The 15,652-nt window shown below is 34.8% G+C and overlaps 1 protein-coding gene across 1 annotated transcript in view; it reads left to right on the top strand.

Moving 5' to 3' along the window:
* The first annotated feature begins 2,341 nt into the window (after window positions 1–2,341).
* LOC138326162 (ATPase family AAA domain-containing protein 2-like) overlaps window positions 2,342–15,652 on the top strand; it is a 51,853-nt gene continuing 38,542 nt past the window's right edge. The window contains exons 1-12 of the mRNA XM_069272290.1: window positions 2,342–2,507; window positions 3,003–3,115; window positions 3,575–3,618; window positions 4,023–4,258; window positions 8,212–8,374; window positions 9,464–9,607; window positions 9,896–10,010; window positions 10,241–10,481; window positions 13,417–13,558; window positions 14,142–14,290; window positions 14,756–15,004; window positions 15,501–15,591. Coding sequence (XP_069128391.1) covers window positions 2,403–2,507; window positions 3,003–3,115; window positions 3,575–3,618; window positions 4,023–4,258; window positions 8,212–8,374; window positions 9,464–9,607; window positions 9,896–10,010; window positions 10,241–10,481; window positions 13,417–13,558; window positions 14,142–14,290; window positions 14,756–15,004; window positions 15,501–15,591 — 1,792 coding nt within the window. The 5' untranslated portion in view covers window positions 2,342–2,402. The remainder of the gene's footprint in view (window positions 2,508–3,002; window positions 3,116–3,574; window positions 3,619–4,022; window positions 4,259–8,211; window positions 8,375–9,463; window positions 9,608–9,895; window positions 10,011–10,240; window positions 10,482–13,416; window positions 13,559–14,141; window positions 14,291–14,755; window positions 15,005–15,500; window positions 15,592–15,652) is intronic.

The raw sequence follows: 15,652 nt of genomic DNA, 5'->3' as shown, positions 1-15,652 counted from the left end.
GAAACACTCTGGCCCTAACACCAGACTTCGACATTATGACAGATAGATGTCTGGTTTATGTCTAAGTCTGGGCCGTTTTCGATTATGCGGTTTGACTGGTTGGACCTAGTTGTTCGTTTATGAATAAAAGACGGACCTGGTGATTTTATATTGTTTTCAAACGAGCCTTGACAAACCCCTTACAGGCCTGTATCATAAACTGCAGATCCGTCAGGATTTATACTTGAAATAAAGACTGGTTGTTCCGAATAAACGAAAACGGCCTTGGTGTTAGGGCCTGCGTATCTCGGGCTATACTTTACGACTGTGCAAAATTATCAATCTTTTTTTGCCATTCTCGTTTTAAAAAATCGTACCAGAGAGGTGGTGAGCCTTTAAGTACAGTGCACAGAGTTCCGATAAAGTCAAAAATAAATTGCGACCAACACCTGTACGTCTAAGGGTCATTTCAACAAATACAAATTTCAACATTTCTAATTTACTATGCAATATATTTGATAAAATTAATGAAACATATTTTACATGTAAACCATCAATAATTTATCGTCATTTTGGCACCCAGAAATTGAAATAAAAACAAACATATATCAAAGAAAGACAGATAAAATTGAAAAATAATAACTAGATTTGTACGGAAGCCCGTTGATATTCCAGCTCATACAACATCTGAATGGTAAAAAAAATATCATGTTTGTCTCCTCAGTCAAACATGAATATGCACGCAGCTGCCTTTAATGAGAGTTGTGTCGTAGTCGCCCTGCCACATTAATTTGACCACCCTCAGTATTAACTTCGCTAGCCAGTACGATAATCGCCCTATAATCCCTTGGTGAAGTATGTGTACTTCCTTTTTTCCACCCAGCGCATTCAGCCATTACTGCAAAGCCCGACCTTTTCTGCCGGGTAACCTCTCCACTCTCTTTGTTACCAATAAAGTAAAAGATTAATAAAGGATCTTCCTAGCTCATTAATAATTCAAAATGTTTTATTACTGACTTTTTTCTAACAGTTTTTTTTAGAAATCGGAGTTAATGTCACAGTTGATAATATAAATATATATATATATATATATATATATATATATATATATATATATATATATTGATTTTGAACTATTGTAAATTAAAATAGCTATTTGACATACACTGTGTATATATATACACAATGTGTGGTTTTACATACATAGCTAAATCTGTATCTTCCAAATGTAAGTGACAAGAGTGACTGTTTGCAGAATATTTAAACTTTTTTCAGTGAGTATTTATTCTAAACTTCATAAGTAATTTAGGTAATTTGGTTCTTTGATGTACGTCAAAGAGCCGTATAACGGTACACTGTGGTTGACTGTACATGTGTGGCTTTGAAGTTGGGAGTCGCTCTCTCTGTATAGTCTCCAAAGAAACGTTTTGCATGCCTGTGATTTGTTCAGATTTGTTCCCATGAACTGCCTTCAGTGCTATGCATCCAGCGGGTGTAATCCGGATCGTAAGTGATCAGAGCCCCTGGAGTATCGAGGATGCTATCCCTTCTGAAGAGATTGTAAGTCTACAGAGGGGATATTTTATGAGTTTTTTTTCAGAAATTCAAAACTGTTAAGAATCTTTAATAATGATAAACAGATATGCGATATAAATCAAAATTTACCTACTCATTCGAACATCCTTGTACCTTTTCATTACGTATGTGAAAAATCACGAGGTTTTCCGATTGGGAAGACATTCTACTTTTGGTTTGCATGCGCAGGACATATTTCCGTTCGATATTTTTTGGGGGAAATGTGAAAACTGAAAACTTTTCAATAAGTGTTGTATAAATTCTGCACAAATGAACATTACTTTATGTTTCTTGAAGTTGTTATTGACATTTCATACCTTAATCAACCATAATACTTCGGTTTTGGTGGTTACTGATTGAACATGTCTACGTAGTCACCAAGAGCAGCAGACAAAGAGAAAGCTTTATTAATCAAATTTCTAACAAATAAACAACCAGAAGAATCGTTAAATATATTAAAACTGTCTTTTGGGAATAAACTTCCGTGATATGTTTTGTATGTTTTAGTTTCAAAGCACTTGTTCGAAATTTTTTTTGGGTCGGTGGCATTTTCGAAAGACATTCCCGCCATCAGTGTGGCTCCAAAATGAAATGTTTGATATTCATACGCACTTCCGCATCAACTTTCGTTAGGTATTTAACATCAGTCTTATCAAAAATATAATGTTTTTATACTTTCAAATATATAATGTTAAATTCTATATCCATATTTTTGTTAATTTATGTAATGTTCTATAATTAGATGGATTTGTGGGAAGAACTATATTTTCTGTCGCTCATGATTCGTTCTGTGTTGTTGGGCAACAATGGTGGGTTCAGAGTAGACAGCCAGGAAAAGAAGAAAGAAAATGGTGCATACGCGGCATAGTACAGAGGCAAGTGGGGCGTCGCCGTCTGAATTATTGTCGTTTCAACGACGAATTGTTCGGAAACCGCAACGGCTTATTGCTGCTGTGAGTCGATCTCTAACTTACACTGTTTTTATGGCGCACTTCCCCTTGTTTACAAACGCTTTAGGCCAGATTTTCTCATTCTAGTAAAGGGAAAAGCTCGCCATTTGCACACAATTACATAGAATTTGGATTGATCACCAATTTACTGACTGCACTTGAGTTTTGTTACAATATTTAAATAGTCCTATATTTGCAGATTCACTACAATATTTAAATAGTCCTATATTTGCAGATTCACTGATGGGCATTTGAATCAATACATGTATAATGTTTACTAAACTTATACACTTTTCTTATGTTATCTAGATAATCAGCTTGAATTTGTTCAATGAATGGCTGAAAGTTTTGTTTTCTCTCCAATTCTCAACGATTGTCAGTACACACCTGTCATAAACAATTTATATAAAAGCAAACATATATAGTGGATTAGTTGTCAGAACGATGTTCGAACCCATGACTCTACTTGTTATGTTTTTTTTTTTATAAATATTATAGGATGATGATAACAGTGATGACAGTGGTGTAGTTCACATCTCAAAACGATCAAGGGCTCATTTTGAAGAACCTAAACCATCACCATCCAGGTCGAGAGGACGTCCGCGTCGAAGGTATAATTGACTTGATTGGTTTGATGTTTGCCTCCTAAAGTTATTCACAATATTTCTTGTGGTAAGTTTTAATAAGTGCTCAAAGGAATGGTGCATCTGAAATATATAAGGCATATAAAAAAAAATCAAATGTCCATGATACAAAGCTTCAGATAAATTGTAAATGCATGCAATGAAATGAATACTAAAATAAAGATTTTGATGCATGATTTTTCCCAATGATGAAACAAATCTTTAATATTTCTGCATAAAAAATACAAATTGTGTCTGTTTAAATTACTGATATCGACTTGTATAGTCACCCTTTTTATAGTCAGTTTTGTATATAATGAAATATTAGAAGAGCTTCAAGATTTGAACCTTCAAATTATGTTCATTTGTACACACTGATAGTTTTATGTTTGGAAAGCTTGGAATAGAAATGGAATATTTGACATCCTCATTCTCTTGCTATTTCAGACCAGTAATTTCCAGTGCTGATGATGATAGTGAAGATGAACAAGGTACTGTCTGAGAGTGTGACTGAGTGCGTGTAAAACCATGAAAGAAAAACTGTTAAGTTAGGGTCATGTTGATGATTCAGAGTGATTTACATTAGCACAAAACAGCTGTAGTCTTTGAAGGATATTGTTTTCAATTCTTGAAAGTGATTTCAGTGTCTAACTATCAAGTGTACTTCAAATATAAATTTTAATTTTTGAAAAGGAAAAGACTAATACTACTCTAAATCCGTTACACCATGTCTTTTAAATTTTTTGTAAGATTCAATTTTCCAAATTATCAATTGAAATATAAGTAGGCTGAAAAATTCACCAGGAAGCATGAGATAAATTATTTGTAATAATATATACAAAATGCGGTTATAAATCTGTACAAACATTCTGTATGTAAATTATATATCCTTTAGTTTCAACAAAGAGAAGGCAGACAAAAATTGGAAAACGTCATAGCAAGTTAAATGGTGATATTGATGGCGGGGATGCCGCTGTTCGCCGTAGTAGTAGACAAAAGAAGTCGGTATATGGTACATGTGATCAGAAGATGCTGGATAAAGTCTTGTATCTAGATGGTGTCCCTGTATTTACAGACGAAGATCGGCCGAGAAAAAGAAAATCAATGGAAGTTGAACCTGTTGAAGAAACAGTGAGTTAATAATAAATAAATTGAGTAATAGTTGCAGTAACATATTTCAGTGATTTACAGAACTTGCCTAGATGAGTCCTGGGTCCAGTTTCACTAACATTCATTAACTTTCATAATTCCTTAACTTCATAGGAAAGCAATACAGATTTTAAGGAAGGCTCCTTAAAGATGCTCCACCACTGACAGAGCAAAAATGGCATTCATCATTAGAACAATAATTGGTGTTTAATCTTGTATATATATATGTCTAACTAACACAAAAAATAATATAAGATAATTTATTTTGCCTTTGGTGCATGCGCAATTAGTACTTCTTTCCATATAGGATATAGTGCCACATATTTTTTTCTGGATGCAATTAATTATTTTTTATATTTTCAACTTGAAGTAAAATTAGAAGCTCAAACTTTTCAATGGGGGTAATGGTGTAAAGTAAGTAACTTTTGTAACTAAAGAAAAATATGAAATCGTCTGCTTCTGTTCTTTATAGTGAAAAATACCAATTGTCAGCGGTGGAGCATCTTTAAGATTTTCCCAATAACATCTGTAGTGCTTTCCTATGGAGAAATTTAATTTGAGGAATGTTTGTAAAACTGGGCCCTGGACTCATGATTTTCTGAAAGTTTGAAGACTTCTATATTTTTAGCCCACCATCATCAGATGGTGGGCTATTCATATCGCTTTTCATCTGTGGTCCGTCTTTCTTTCTGTCTGTTAACAATTCTTGTTATCTTTATTTCTCAGAAAGTACTGAAGCGATCTGTCTCAAATTTCATATGTAGGTTCCCCTAGGGCTCTAGTTGTGCATATTCAGCAGGGGTGTACAATTCCACTAGCCCGACGTCCGGGGCTAGTGATTTTCAGGTCAGGGCTAGTGGCTTCACGATCATTACTAGCCCGTGGGCTAGTGAAAATTTCTGTTAAAATCTATATTCACATTGAAATTTTAGTTGTAAATCAGCAGTTTAGCCTTTTATTGCCGTTCAGAATTCGACTAGCAGTAAATGTGTCGTCAAAACTGAAGCAAACAATATCGTTGCATACCACAGGTAGTTCCCAAACATAAATAACATTCTTCATCTAGATGCATCAAACGTTTTGTTATGTAATTGATGAAAGTTAAGCGCTTGAGTGACCCAGATGGCCATGTGTTTGCCGAGGTTGCTGACAGACAGGGAACGGGAAAATCCAGATTTCTTGACTCTAGACTAGAATCAATTATGAAGTGACATTTTTAGCCCACCATCATCAGATGGTGGGCTATTCAAATCGCCTTTCGTCCGTGGTCCGTCCGTCCTTCCGTCCGTCCGTTAACAATTCTTGTTACCGCTATTTCTCAGAAAGTGCTAAAGGGATCTTTTGCAAATTTCATATGTAGGTTCCCCTAAGACCCTTGTTGTGCATATTGTATTTTGGGACCGATCGGTCAACAAGATGGCCGACAGGCGGCCATCTTGGATTTTGATGGTTAAAGTTTGTTACCGCTATTTCTCAAAAAGTACTGAAGGGATCTTTCTCAAATTTCATATACAGGTTCCCCTAGGGCCCTAGTTGTGCATATTGCATTTAGGGATCGATCGGTAAACAAGATGGCCGACAGGTGGCCATCTTGGATTTTGATAGTTAAAGTTTGTTACCGCTATTTCTCAAAAAGTACCGAAGGGATCTTTCTCAAATTTCATATACAGGTTCCCCTAGGGCCCTAGTTGTGCATATTGCATTTTGGGACCGATCGGTGAACAAGATGGCCGACAGGCGGCCATCTTGGATTTTGATAGTTAAAGTTTGTTACCGCTTTTTCTCAAAAAGTGCTGAAGGGATCTTTCTCAATTTTCATATACAGGTTCCCCTAGGGTCCTAGTTGTGCATATTGGATTTTGGGACCGATCGGTAAACAAGATGGCCGACTGACGGCCATCTTGGATTTTGATAGTTAAAGTTTGTTATCGCTATTTCTCAGAAAGTACTGAAGGGATCTTTCTCAAATTCCATGCATAGGTTCCCCTTGTACCCTAGTTGTGCATAGGACTGATGCGTAATGCCTTTCGGGACTGATCGGTAAACAAGATAGGCAACCGGCCGCCATCTTAGATTTCATTGTTGAAGTTTGTTACCACTATTTCTTAGAAAGTACTATAGCGATCTGTCTCAAGTTTTATATGTAGTGTGTTTGAAAAAGTTTGAAAAGCAGGGAAAAGATCCCTCTTTCCATTGTCAGACATTGATCATTCTTTGGTGGGCGCCAAGATCCCTCTGGGATCTCTTGTTATTATCTAGCATCATTATCATTTTAGTGTTATAAATTTGAGTATATGGGGGTTGGATTCAGAAAGAACTACTGCTGTGCGATGGATAGCGGATCATTTTGAAGTAATTAAAATACACAGCAAAATGTTGTCATGTACACTTGCAGATACATAGGTATGCTTAGTTAACACAGCTGACACAAATAAGCCCACTGAATGTTTTTCAAAATAACTTTAATAGAGGTTTCATAATTATAGGTACAATATTTTTGCATATTTTTCATCTTATCTTTCGCATATTTTTATGATATATTGAAAACTTGTAAATGAAAATCAGCAGTGCTAATTAATAATCATTTACAAAATATTTTATAGTAAATTGTAAAATTGATTTTGTGTAGTTCTTAAAATAAATCTATATGAAATTCAATAACAAATTGACATCATTTTATTCAAATACGAATGTATCATGCAAATGTTACTAGATAAAAAAAACTTTTCCAATGCTCATAAAATTAGGGAAAATAAGTAAGTGTTCAGTAAAACAGTAATTTCAGATTTTTTACAGAATTTTCATGAGCAGTACTATTTACTAAATTCATCATACCTTTAAAATGAAAACAGCAGATAATAAATACTGATTGTTCACTTTACATTTTCCTGCTAAGCTTTTAATATTAAAGTTAAACTTTAATAGATAGACTGATTATGTTATCTTTCTTTATCTATAATAGATAATGAGTTTTAAAAGGAAATATCTAATAGATAGAACCATAATTTCAAATCTAAAGTATTTTGCACGCGTATTTGTTGCATTATCAATATTGACTCAAGAATGTTTTTACTAAATGAATACCTGGTACCTGTGAACAATCAGTGCAATATCTTTATTAGTGGAATGGTATTTAACACACTGTTAGACATGTACTTGTTCTGTACAGGTTTGTAAAAAATCCAGATCGAGTAAAATGAACATATAAAAACAAACGAAAAATAGGGCTAGTAGACTTCTGATCAGGGCTAGTGAAAAATTGATGCTACTAGCCCTTGGGCTAGTGCAAAATTTTCAGAATTGTACACCCCTGATATTGTATTTTGTAACTGATCAGTCAACAAGATGGCCAACCGGCTGCCATCTTGGATTTTGATAGTTACCCCTATTTCTCAGAAATTACCGAAGGGATTTCTCTCAAATTCCATATGTAGGTCCCCCGTGGGCCCTAGTTGTGCATAATGCCTTTTGGAACTGATCTTTCAAGAAGATGGCCAACCGGCCACCGTCTTGGATTCAATTATTAAAGTTTGTTACTGCTATTTCTTAGAAAGCACTGAAGAGATCTGTCTCAAATTTTATATGTAGTCGTGTTTGAAAAAGTTTAAAAAGCAGGGAAAAGATCCCTCTTTCCATTGTCAGACATAAATCATTCTTTGGTGGGTGCCAAGATCCCTCTGGGATCTCTTGTATTTGTTAAAGGACTTAAAATTAGTGTTCTGGACTTTTTATTTAGTCAAGTTGTTTGAAAAAAAATGATTTTAAGCATTCATGTCAGTATTTTCAAAATTTATACGGGTATAGAAACAATTTAGTTTGTTAACTGAATTCATGTATAATAGGCATAAAGAATGATTTTGATGTCAAAGGGTTGTTCCAAAGTACCTTGAATTCAATTACACAATTAACATCAGAATTTTTTTAAACAATTGTAGAAAGAGCCAGATATGTACAGCCGAGTGAAGCGAGTTAGAAGAAGCGTTAAGCGCGATATGTATGGAATTCCCATCCCAGAATCAGAATCTGAAAACACAGAAGATTCTGACTCTGATGATGAAAATGAAGAAGAAGAGGAGGATGAAAATGGAGAAGCAAAAGGTGGTGTATTATTTTCAATTATAACCCTTTACCACATGTAAGCGCCTTTGGACGCCTTTACCCCTTGCCCTATGTAAGCGACTGCTTCACTCATGTTACCGGGGACGCCATCATGGCTTCTGTTGTTGATATTACGACAGATATTTGTAATTATAAGTACAATGTCATGATATTTAAATATCACAGACCTAAAAACATATAATCTGACAATGATTTAGACGATGTTTTATTCAATTTGACCGATCGAAAATCTGACGGTCATGAAGAACGGCGAGGTCCCGTACTATCGACATTACCTGACGCCGTGTTGGAATGGACTGGCGAGTTTACAGTCGTGAGTGTTGTTAATTTTGTTAGAAACTTGTTGTCAAAACTTCAATAAACCTTTAATATACTTCATTTTAAGTTGATAGATTATTTTCGTGCATTTTTCAATGGCAAATAATGTACAAACATCCCACAACAAACACACTACTCAGAACGATAGAAAGTGAAAGTAGCGGCGAACGGGTCGTGAACCGGCATGGACAAAGCAGAAATAACAGTGCTTTTTAAAGCAAATATATTGACTGAGCCATGATTCAGATATATATTAGTTTGTTTACGATATTTCAAGTAATTTGTGCAATTTTTTTCTAAAAGTTACAAAAGATCTGCAATATTTTGAGTATTTCCGACAGAGAAAATCAACCATTTTCTGACCTGTAAATGTTTTTAATTATATTTGAAGTCCTCATATCGAATAATATTTGGAAATGATAGCATCACTGTGTAGTTTGATTCATTTTGAGGCAACTTTATTACCATGGAAGCCTGGTGATGCAGTCTACTAGTTTGCATGTGGTAAAGGGTTAAGACTTCTCTTTCAATTTCAGATATCAACTTACATGTGATCAGTGGTTTTATATAAGGGAAAATAGATCTAGATTTGTAGAAAAAATTATGACTTCCATATCATGAAAAGAAAAATTGCATCAACTGAATTTATACTTATTGGTACAAAATACTTCTTTATTGCATTATGCATTTGGACATCAAATATATTTTCTCTTTAATGGAAAAATGAATATTTTTTGTTTAAAACAAAAGATGATGATGGTGAAGGAGATGATGACAATGAAGACGAAAATGAAGAGGAAGAGGAGGAAGAAGAAGACGATACTCCCCCTCCAAGACGATCATACAATCTCAGGGAATACAAACCACGCACACAGCTGTTTGAAGTACCTATTGGTATGTCCATCACAGGGTTATCTTTATATTCAACACCTTCTAGGTATTGAATTCACTATTTAGACCAATAAAGATATAATTCTTATTTGAATATTAATATATTCTGTTAGTGGCAGACGTTTTCAATATACAGAGGATTCCGCTTACTGAGTGTAAATATTTCTAGAAAATCTGATTCATATTATTTAAAATAAGTCTTGCAAAGCAAGTGTTGAGTTCAAAATAGTATTAAATAGTAACAAATTATTTTTAAATTATTTTCATTGATTGTAAAAAAAATCTTTACAGAAAAGAGAAAAACACGGGTCAGTATATTTAGAGAAGCTTCCCCGCCGTCCCCGAAAAGAAAACCAAGGAAAAGCGAAGTGTATCGGTCCCCAGCTCATCGCCCAAGGCCTGTCGGGTACATATTTAGTTATTTACTTCTCAAATCATATTTAATGAAATATATTTTGTATAAAGGTCAAATAGATTTAACTTGCAGCATGTAATATTCTTCTACAAGACAAAACAAAGAAGACCTGGAAAAGTTCAATTCTGATGTTTAATACTGTTAGTTGATGTATGTATCAGATACTGACAAATACAAGGGTATTGATATGGTAATAAGGAGGAAATATTTTTCTGCTTCAGTCGAAGAAAAGCAGCCTACCATGGTAACTCCAGCACCTCTTCATCATCGTCCTCATCTGATGATTCCAGTGATGAAGAACGCTTCAAGCGTAGAAAGTCAAAGAGCATGGCAAAAGCCAGAAATCAATGTTTGCCCATGAATATGTCTTCAGAGGATGTGAATACATCAGGGGTCCTCCGAGATCGTGTCAAGATTGGGTCAAGTCTGGCTGATGTGGACCCTATGAGCATAGATAGAACAGTATGTTTGTGATTGGCTTGTTAGGTCACCTGAGACGAAGTCTCAAGTGACCTGTTCTAATTGCCTTTTGTCCGTCGTCGTCCGTCGTATGTCCGTAACCAATTTACATTTAGGGCTGAAACGATTAGTCGAATAATCGGAGGCGATTAGATTAATGAAGCTAATTGCTGATAATCGATTAAAGATTTTATTAATCGTTAATCGTAACATGCATAGCCAGTGCATTGTAAGCTGACTAAGTTAAACACGTTGACAGATCATGGATTTCTGAGTAAGTCATTCCGACTGGAGTTTCATCTCTTTATGTACATGTTTTGAACTCAACAAAGCATATATGATGTGAGAAATACTTGTTAAATTACGTCTCTGTGGAAGTTAAAGTCATTAATCAATGAAAGTGGATGTCATGAGAAAGCTTGCAACACGCTGTTCGCCAATTTTCACTAGCGATCGACTCCATGTTGTTACGTCACGGAGGCCTAATCGCCGCCGGGACGCTCGGGAGCGGAAGGAGCAGTAATCTTGAACATTTAAATTTTACTATTGCATGTGTTTATCATATAAAAAAGATTGTTTTTGTTCATATTCTAATTGAATATAAGAGTTGTTGATTTATTTTATTTTTTTGATCACGGAAATAAAAAAGTTCATTGACGAAAATTTGGTCATGTCGCTTCGTGGCGATCCAAATTTGGTTGATTAGTCGTACGTGTGAAGGTCACGTCAAAACAGTGGGTAAGCAGACTTGATTTAAACGATGTTACGGAAGACGATATAGGAACGGAATTCAGAGCTTATTTGGGATAAAATACGTTTGTTTTGTCAATAAATCTATTCTTATTTGTTGGTAAGCTTATATTATGTAAGGCATGTCCTCTGTCATATTATACGGTAGGTGTTATTATTAGTTGATAACAAAACATGGCGGACGTTTTCAGTAGTCAGTAGGTGAAAAAATATAGTTGCCTTCAATTCAAACGATTAATCGATTAGTAATCGATTACATGTGACCGAATAATCGAATACAAAAATTACTAATCGTCCGTCGTATGTCCGTAACCAATTTACATTTTCGACTTCTTCTCAAAAACCGCTGAAGCAAATTCAATGAAATTTTGCACAAACCTTTTATTAAAAGGCATAAGGCCAATCAAAATTGTGAATTATATGGTCTCCACCCCCTAGGGGCTCTGGGAGGGGCCAAAGGAGTAAAAATGACTATAATTTCAAAAATCTTCTTCTCCACTCACAGATGTGATGGAATCAAATACTCAGATAGAAAGGTCTAAAGGTCCTTTACAAAAATTGTGAATTATATGACCCTGGGGTCAAGTTTACAATAGTTTACATAGGGAAAACACATTTTTGAGCATTATTTGGTCATTTGTAAAAGGAAATGAGTCAAATTTTGTCAGAATTATCCCTATAAAATGGCCATTGAATCCTATTAACAAATTTCCCATGACTGACTCCCAGGGGCTTTATGGATGGGCCAAAAGGGGTCAAATAAGCTAAAACTTCAAAAAACTTAAATTCTGGAACTGGTAGAATCAAATACTCTTCATAGATGGAAAGGTCTTATTAAAGGTTCTTTGCAAAAATTGTGAATTATATGACCCTGGGGTCTCATGTTTCTCCCTGGGGAGGGGGTCAAGTTTACTATAGTTTATATAGGAAAAACACATTTATGAATGTTATCTGCTTATTCTTCGTAGGAAATTAGTCAAACTTGGTTAGAATTATTAGCCTGAGATAGTGTTTTATCATCATATCCATATTGGTCCTGGCCGACCCCAGGGCCTTAGGGGCGGGGCCAAAAAGGGTCAAATAGGCTAAAACCTCAAAAATCTTCTTCTGAATTCACTGATTTGATGGAACCAAATACTCTTCATAAATTAGAAGGTCTGAAGGCCCTTTACAAAAATTGTGAATTTCATGGCCCTGGGATCTCAGATTTTCCCCTGGGGAGGGGGTCAAATTAACTGTAGTCTATATAGGAAAAACAGATTTATGAACATTATTTTCTTAGTTTTAATAGGAAATGAGTCAAACTTGGTTAGAATTATTAGCCTGAAATAGCATTTTAACACCATTTCCATATTGGTCCTAGCTGACCCCCAGGGACCATAGGGGCGGGGCCAAAATGGGTCAAAATGGCTAAAATTTCAAAAATCTTCTTCTGAATTCACAGATTTGATGGAACCAAATACTCTCCATAGATTAAAAAGTGAAATTTATTAAATCACTGACACTGACTGACTTCTAGTTTGGTTTTGTTGTTCAATGTTAGCAAAGCAAATTGGAATTTTAAGCATAAGGTTTGGTAACATAATACACTAACTATCAAAATGAAAAACAAAAAATAAAAATTCTAATACAAAAGGTCAACTTTAAAGTTTATTTTAATTCGTAAATAATTTTTATAGATTTGAACCAACTTTGCAATGCTCTTTCTGTAGCAGCACTCAGGTGACCGTCAAGGCCTCTTGGGCCTCTTGTTTATAATTTGATTTTGTCTAATGTTTGAAAAAAAGTTCAAATTATTTTGGCCTGATGGAAAAATCATATTAAGAATTAGGTAAACCTGTTTAGTTGTCTTAACCAAGCCATTGCATCTGAACCATCTTGGATGTGATGATACAATTTGTATGCATTGGGTATAATAAGGGTAGATGTCCTTTTATGTTGACGAAAACAAATACTATGTAGAATCCATATTTATTCAATCCATAATTTAGAATTACTGATGATCTACTTTTGAAATGTGAAAATGAAAGCAAGAAAAAGCTATTAAAGAACAGTGTGATTAATTGTGGTGAAATTTGAATTTATTATCATGTGTATGGATGTAATTTGTATTATGATTATTGGTTCGTTTAAAAAAATTATTACAGTGTTATGAAAAGTTTACTTTCTATTTTCTTTTCCACATCAGACAACATTTGATAGTGTTGGTGGTTTGGGAAAACATGTGAGAGCTTTGAAGGAAATGGTTGTTTTTCCACTGCTGTATCCAGAGGTGTTTGAAAAGTTCAAAATCAGCCCACCAAGGGGCTGTCTCTTTTATGGACCCCCAGGTAAGATCTCCCAAAAATTAGATACATAATACCATATAGCAGTAATTTGGATATGAAATAAAGTACTGCAGTATCATCTATATAACTGCTTGTTTGGATTAATACATGACAGGGGTTTCATTATCTTTTAGGAAAGGAGGTACGGCGCCAATTTCAGGGGGTACTTTTCTTCCTGTATGCTATCTAATGTTATTTAACCCAAATGAGGCGGTACCACAACCACGTTCAATCAGCAAAAAATACCTGGTACCACATGAATTTGAAACCCCTGACATATCAAGTGTTTGAATTCAAGTTGAGATTGTTATAGTTTATTCGAATTAAGATAGTATATGTGTTAATCAAGGCAAATGTTCAATTTAATTACCATTCAATAATATACAATGTATTTACTATGTAAAATGTTTTAAAATAAAAATAATTACAAAAAATATATACAATGTAATCTGGTTGACAATTTCACAGTAAAACTCACACTATAGATACACAAAATCCTAATTCTTTTTATGCTATATTTGCTAGACGTTCTATATTACTGCATTCCAGTCAGAATATTACATTATGGCATGAATAATGATTTCAGGAACTGGTAAAACTTTGGTAGCCAGAGCCCTTGCTAATGAATGTAGCTCAGGTGAAAAAAGAGTGGCTTTCTTCATGAGGAAAGGAGCCGATTGTCTGTCCAAATGGGTTGGTGAATCAGAGAGACAGCTTAGACTTCTCTTTGACCAGGTAAATATCTTTGACGCTATTCTTATAAAGTATGTACCCCTCACCAGGACTTGGTTTTCATGTAACTAAGGGATTTCATTAATGGGTAGTTTTCATGTAACTAAGGGATTTCATTAATAGGTATTGCCTACAGAATTTACTTTTGATTATCAGTTACATTTAGATTATCAGAAGGTAAATATATCACTGCTGCAAGTGATGTTTCATGTTTTTGGTTTGGTGTCCTGATCATGTACATAACATTTCAGTCCTGAAAAATTTCGTGAAATCAAATGGACCATGGTAAAGACATTAAATTAAAATATTTGTTGGGAATTAGTTTCTTCATCATTTGAAATTTTAGTATGCTCTATGGAAATAAATTGAATAATTTATGTCATCTTTTGTTTTGAAGTATCCTGTTTCAATTTTAAATACCAGAACTTAAAATATATATCTTTATGTTGTTTCTTCTCTGAATCAAAGGCTTACCAGATGAGGCCTTCAATCATCTTCTTTGATGAAATTGATGGCTTGGCTCCTGTACGGTCCAGTAGACAAGACCAGATTCACAGCTCCATCGTGTCGACCTTGTTAGCCTTGATGGACGGATTGGATAGTCGTGGTGAGATAGTAGTAATCGGGGCCACAAATCGTATCGACTCTATTGATCCTGCATTGAGGAGGCCTGGCAGATTTGACAGGGAATTTCTCTTCCCCCTGCCTTCTCAGGAGGTTGGTTTGCTATAAATATTAACTTACAATTACCTATAATGGTGTCTTCTGTCATAGTTTATATCATAATGCAAGTTGCTTTTGTCTTTCCCAGTCCTGCATGTTGTTTAATGGTTCTTGTTTTAATTGATTGAAAAAAACAATGTAACTGCTTCCTCAATTTCCATTCACTGTTATTCACTGTTATATAAATTGTGTTTGACTAAATACAATGTGAAATTGCACTTTTCAAATGTGTATCTGACTATTAAATGTTAAAAGTGATATTTCATAGTTAAATACCAATTTTTTAGCCCACCATCATCAGATGGTGGGCTATTCAAATTGCCCTGCGTCCGTGGTCCGTCGTCCGCTGTCCGTCGTCCGTCCGTAAACAATGCTTGTTATCACTATTTCTTAAAAACTGCTGCAGGGATTTTGTTCAAACTTCACATGGAGGGTCCCCTCGTTGCAATTGTGATGATAATAAGTCAATGATTTTATTTCACTCACACAGGCAAGAAGGCAAATACTGCATATCCACACAAAAGCATGGAATCCCAAATTACTGAATGTGTTTGTGAAAGAAGTTGCAGAAAGAACAGTTGGTAAATATGAATTTTCTGTAACTTGCATTTAATGAACACAGAAGAAGATTGCACTATATGC

The sequence above is a fragment of the Argopecten irradians genome, chromosome 6 (assembly GCF_041381155.1).
Source record: "Argopecten irradians isolate NY chromosome 6, Ai_NY, whole genome shotgun sequence".
Lineage (NCBI taxonomy): Eukaryota > Metazoa > Mollusca > Bivalvia > Pectinida > Pectinidae > Argopecten > Argopecten irradians.
This window is presented reverse-complemented; position numbering and strand designations above follow the sequence as displayed.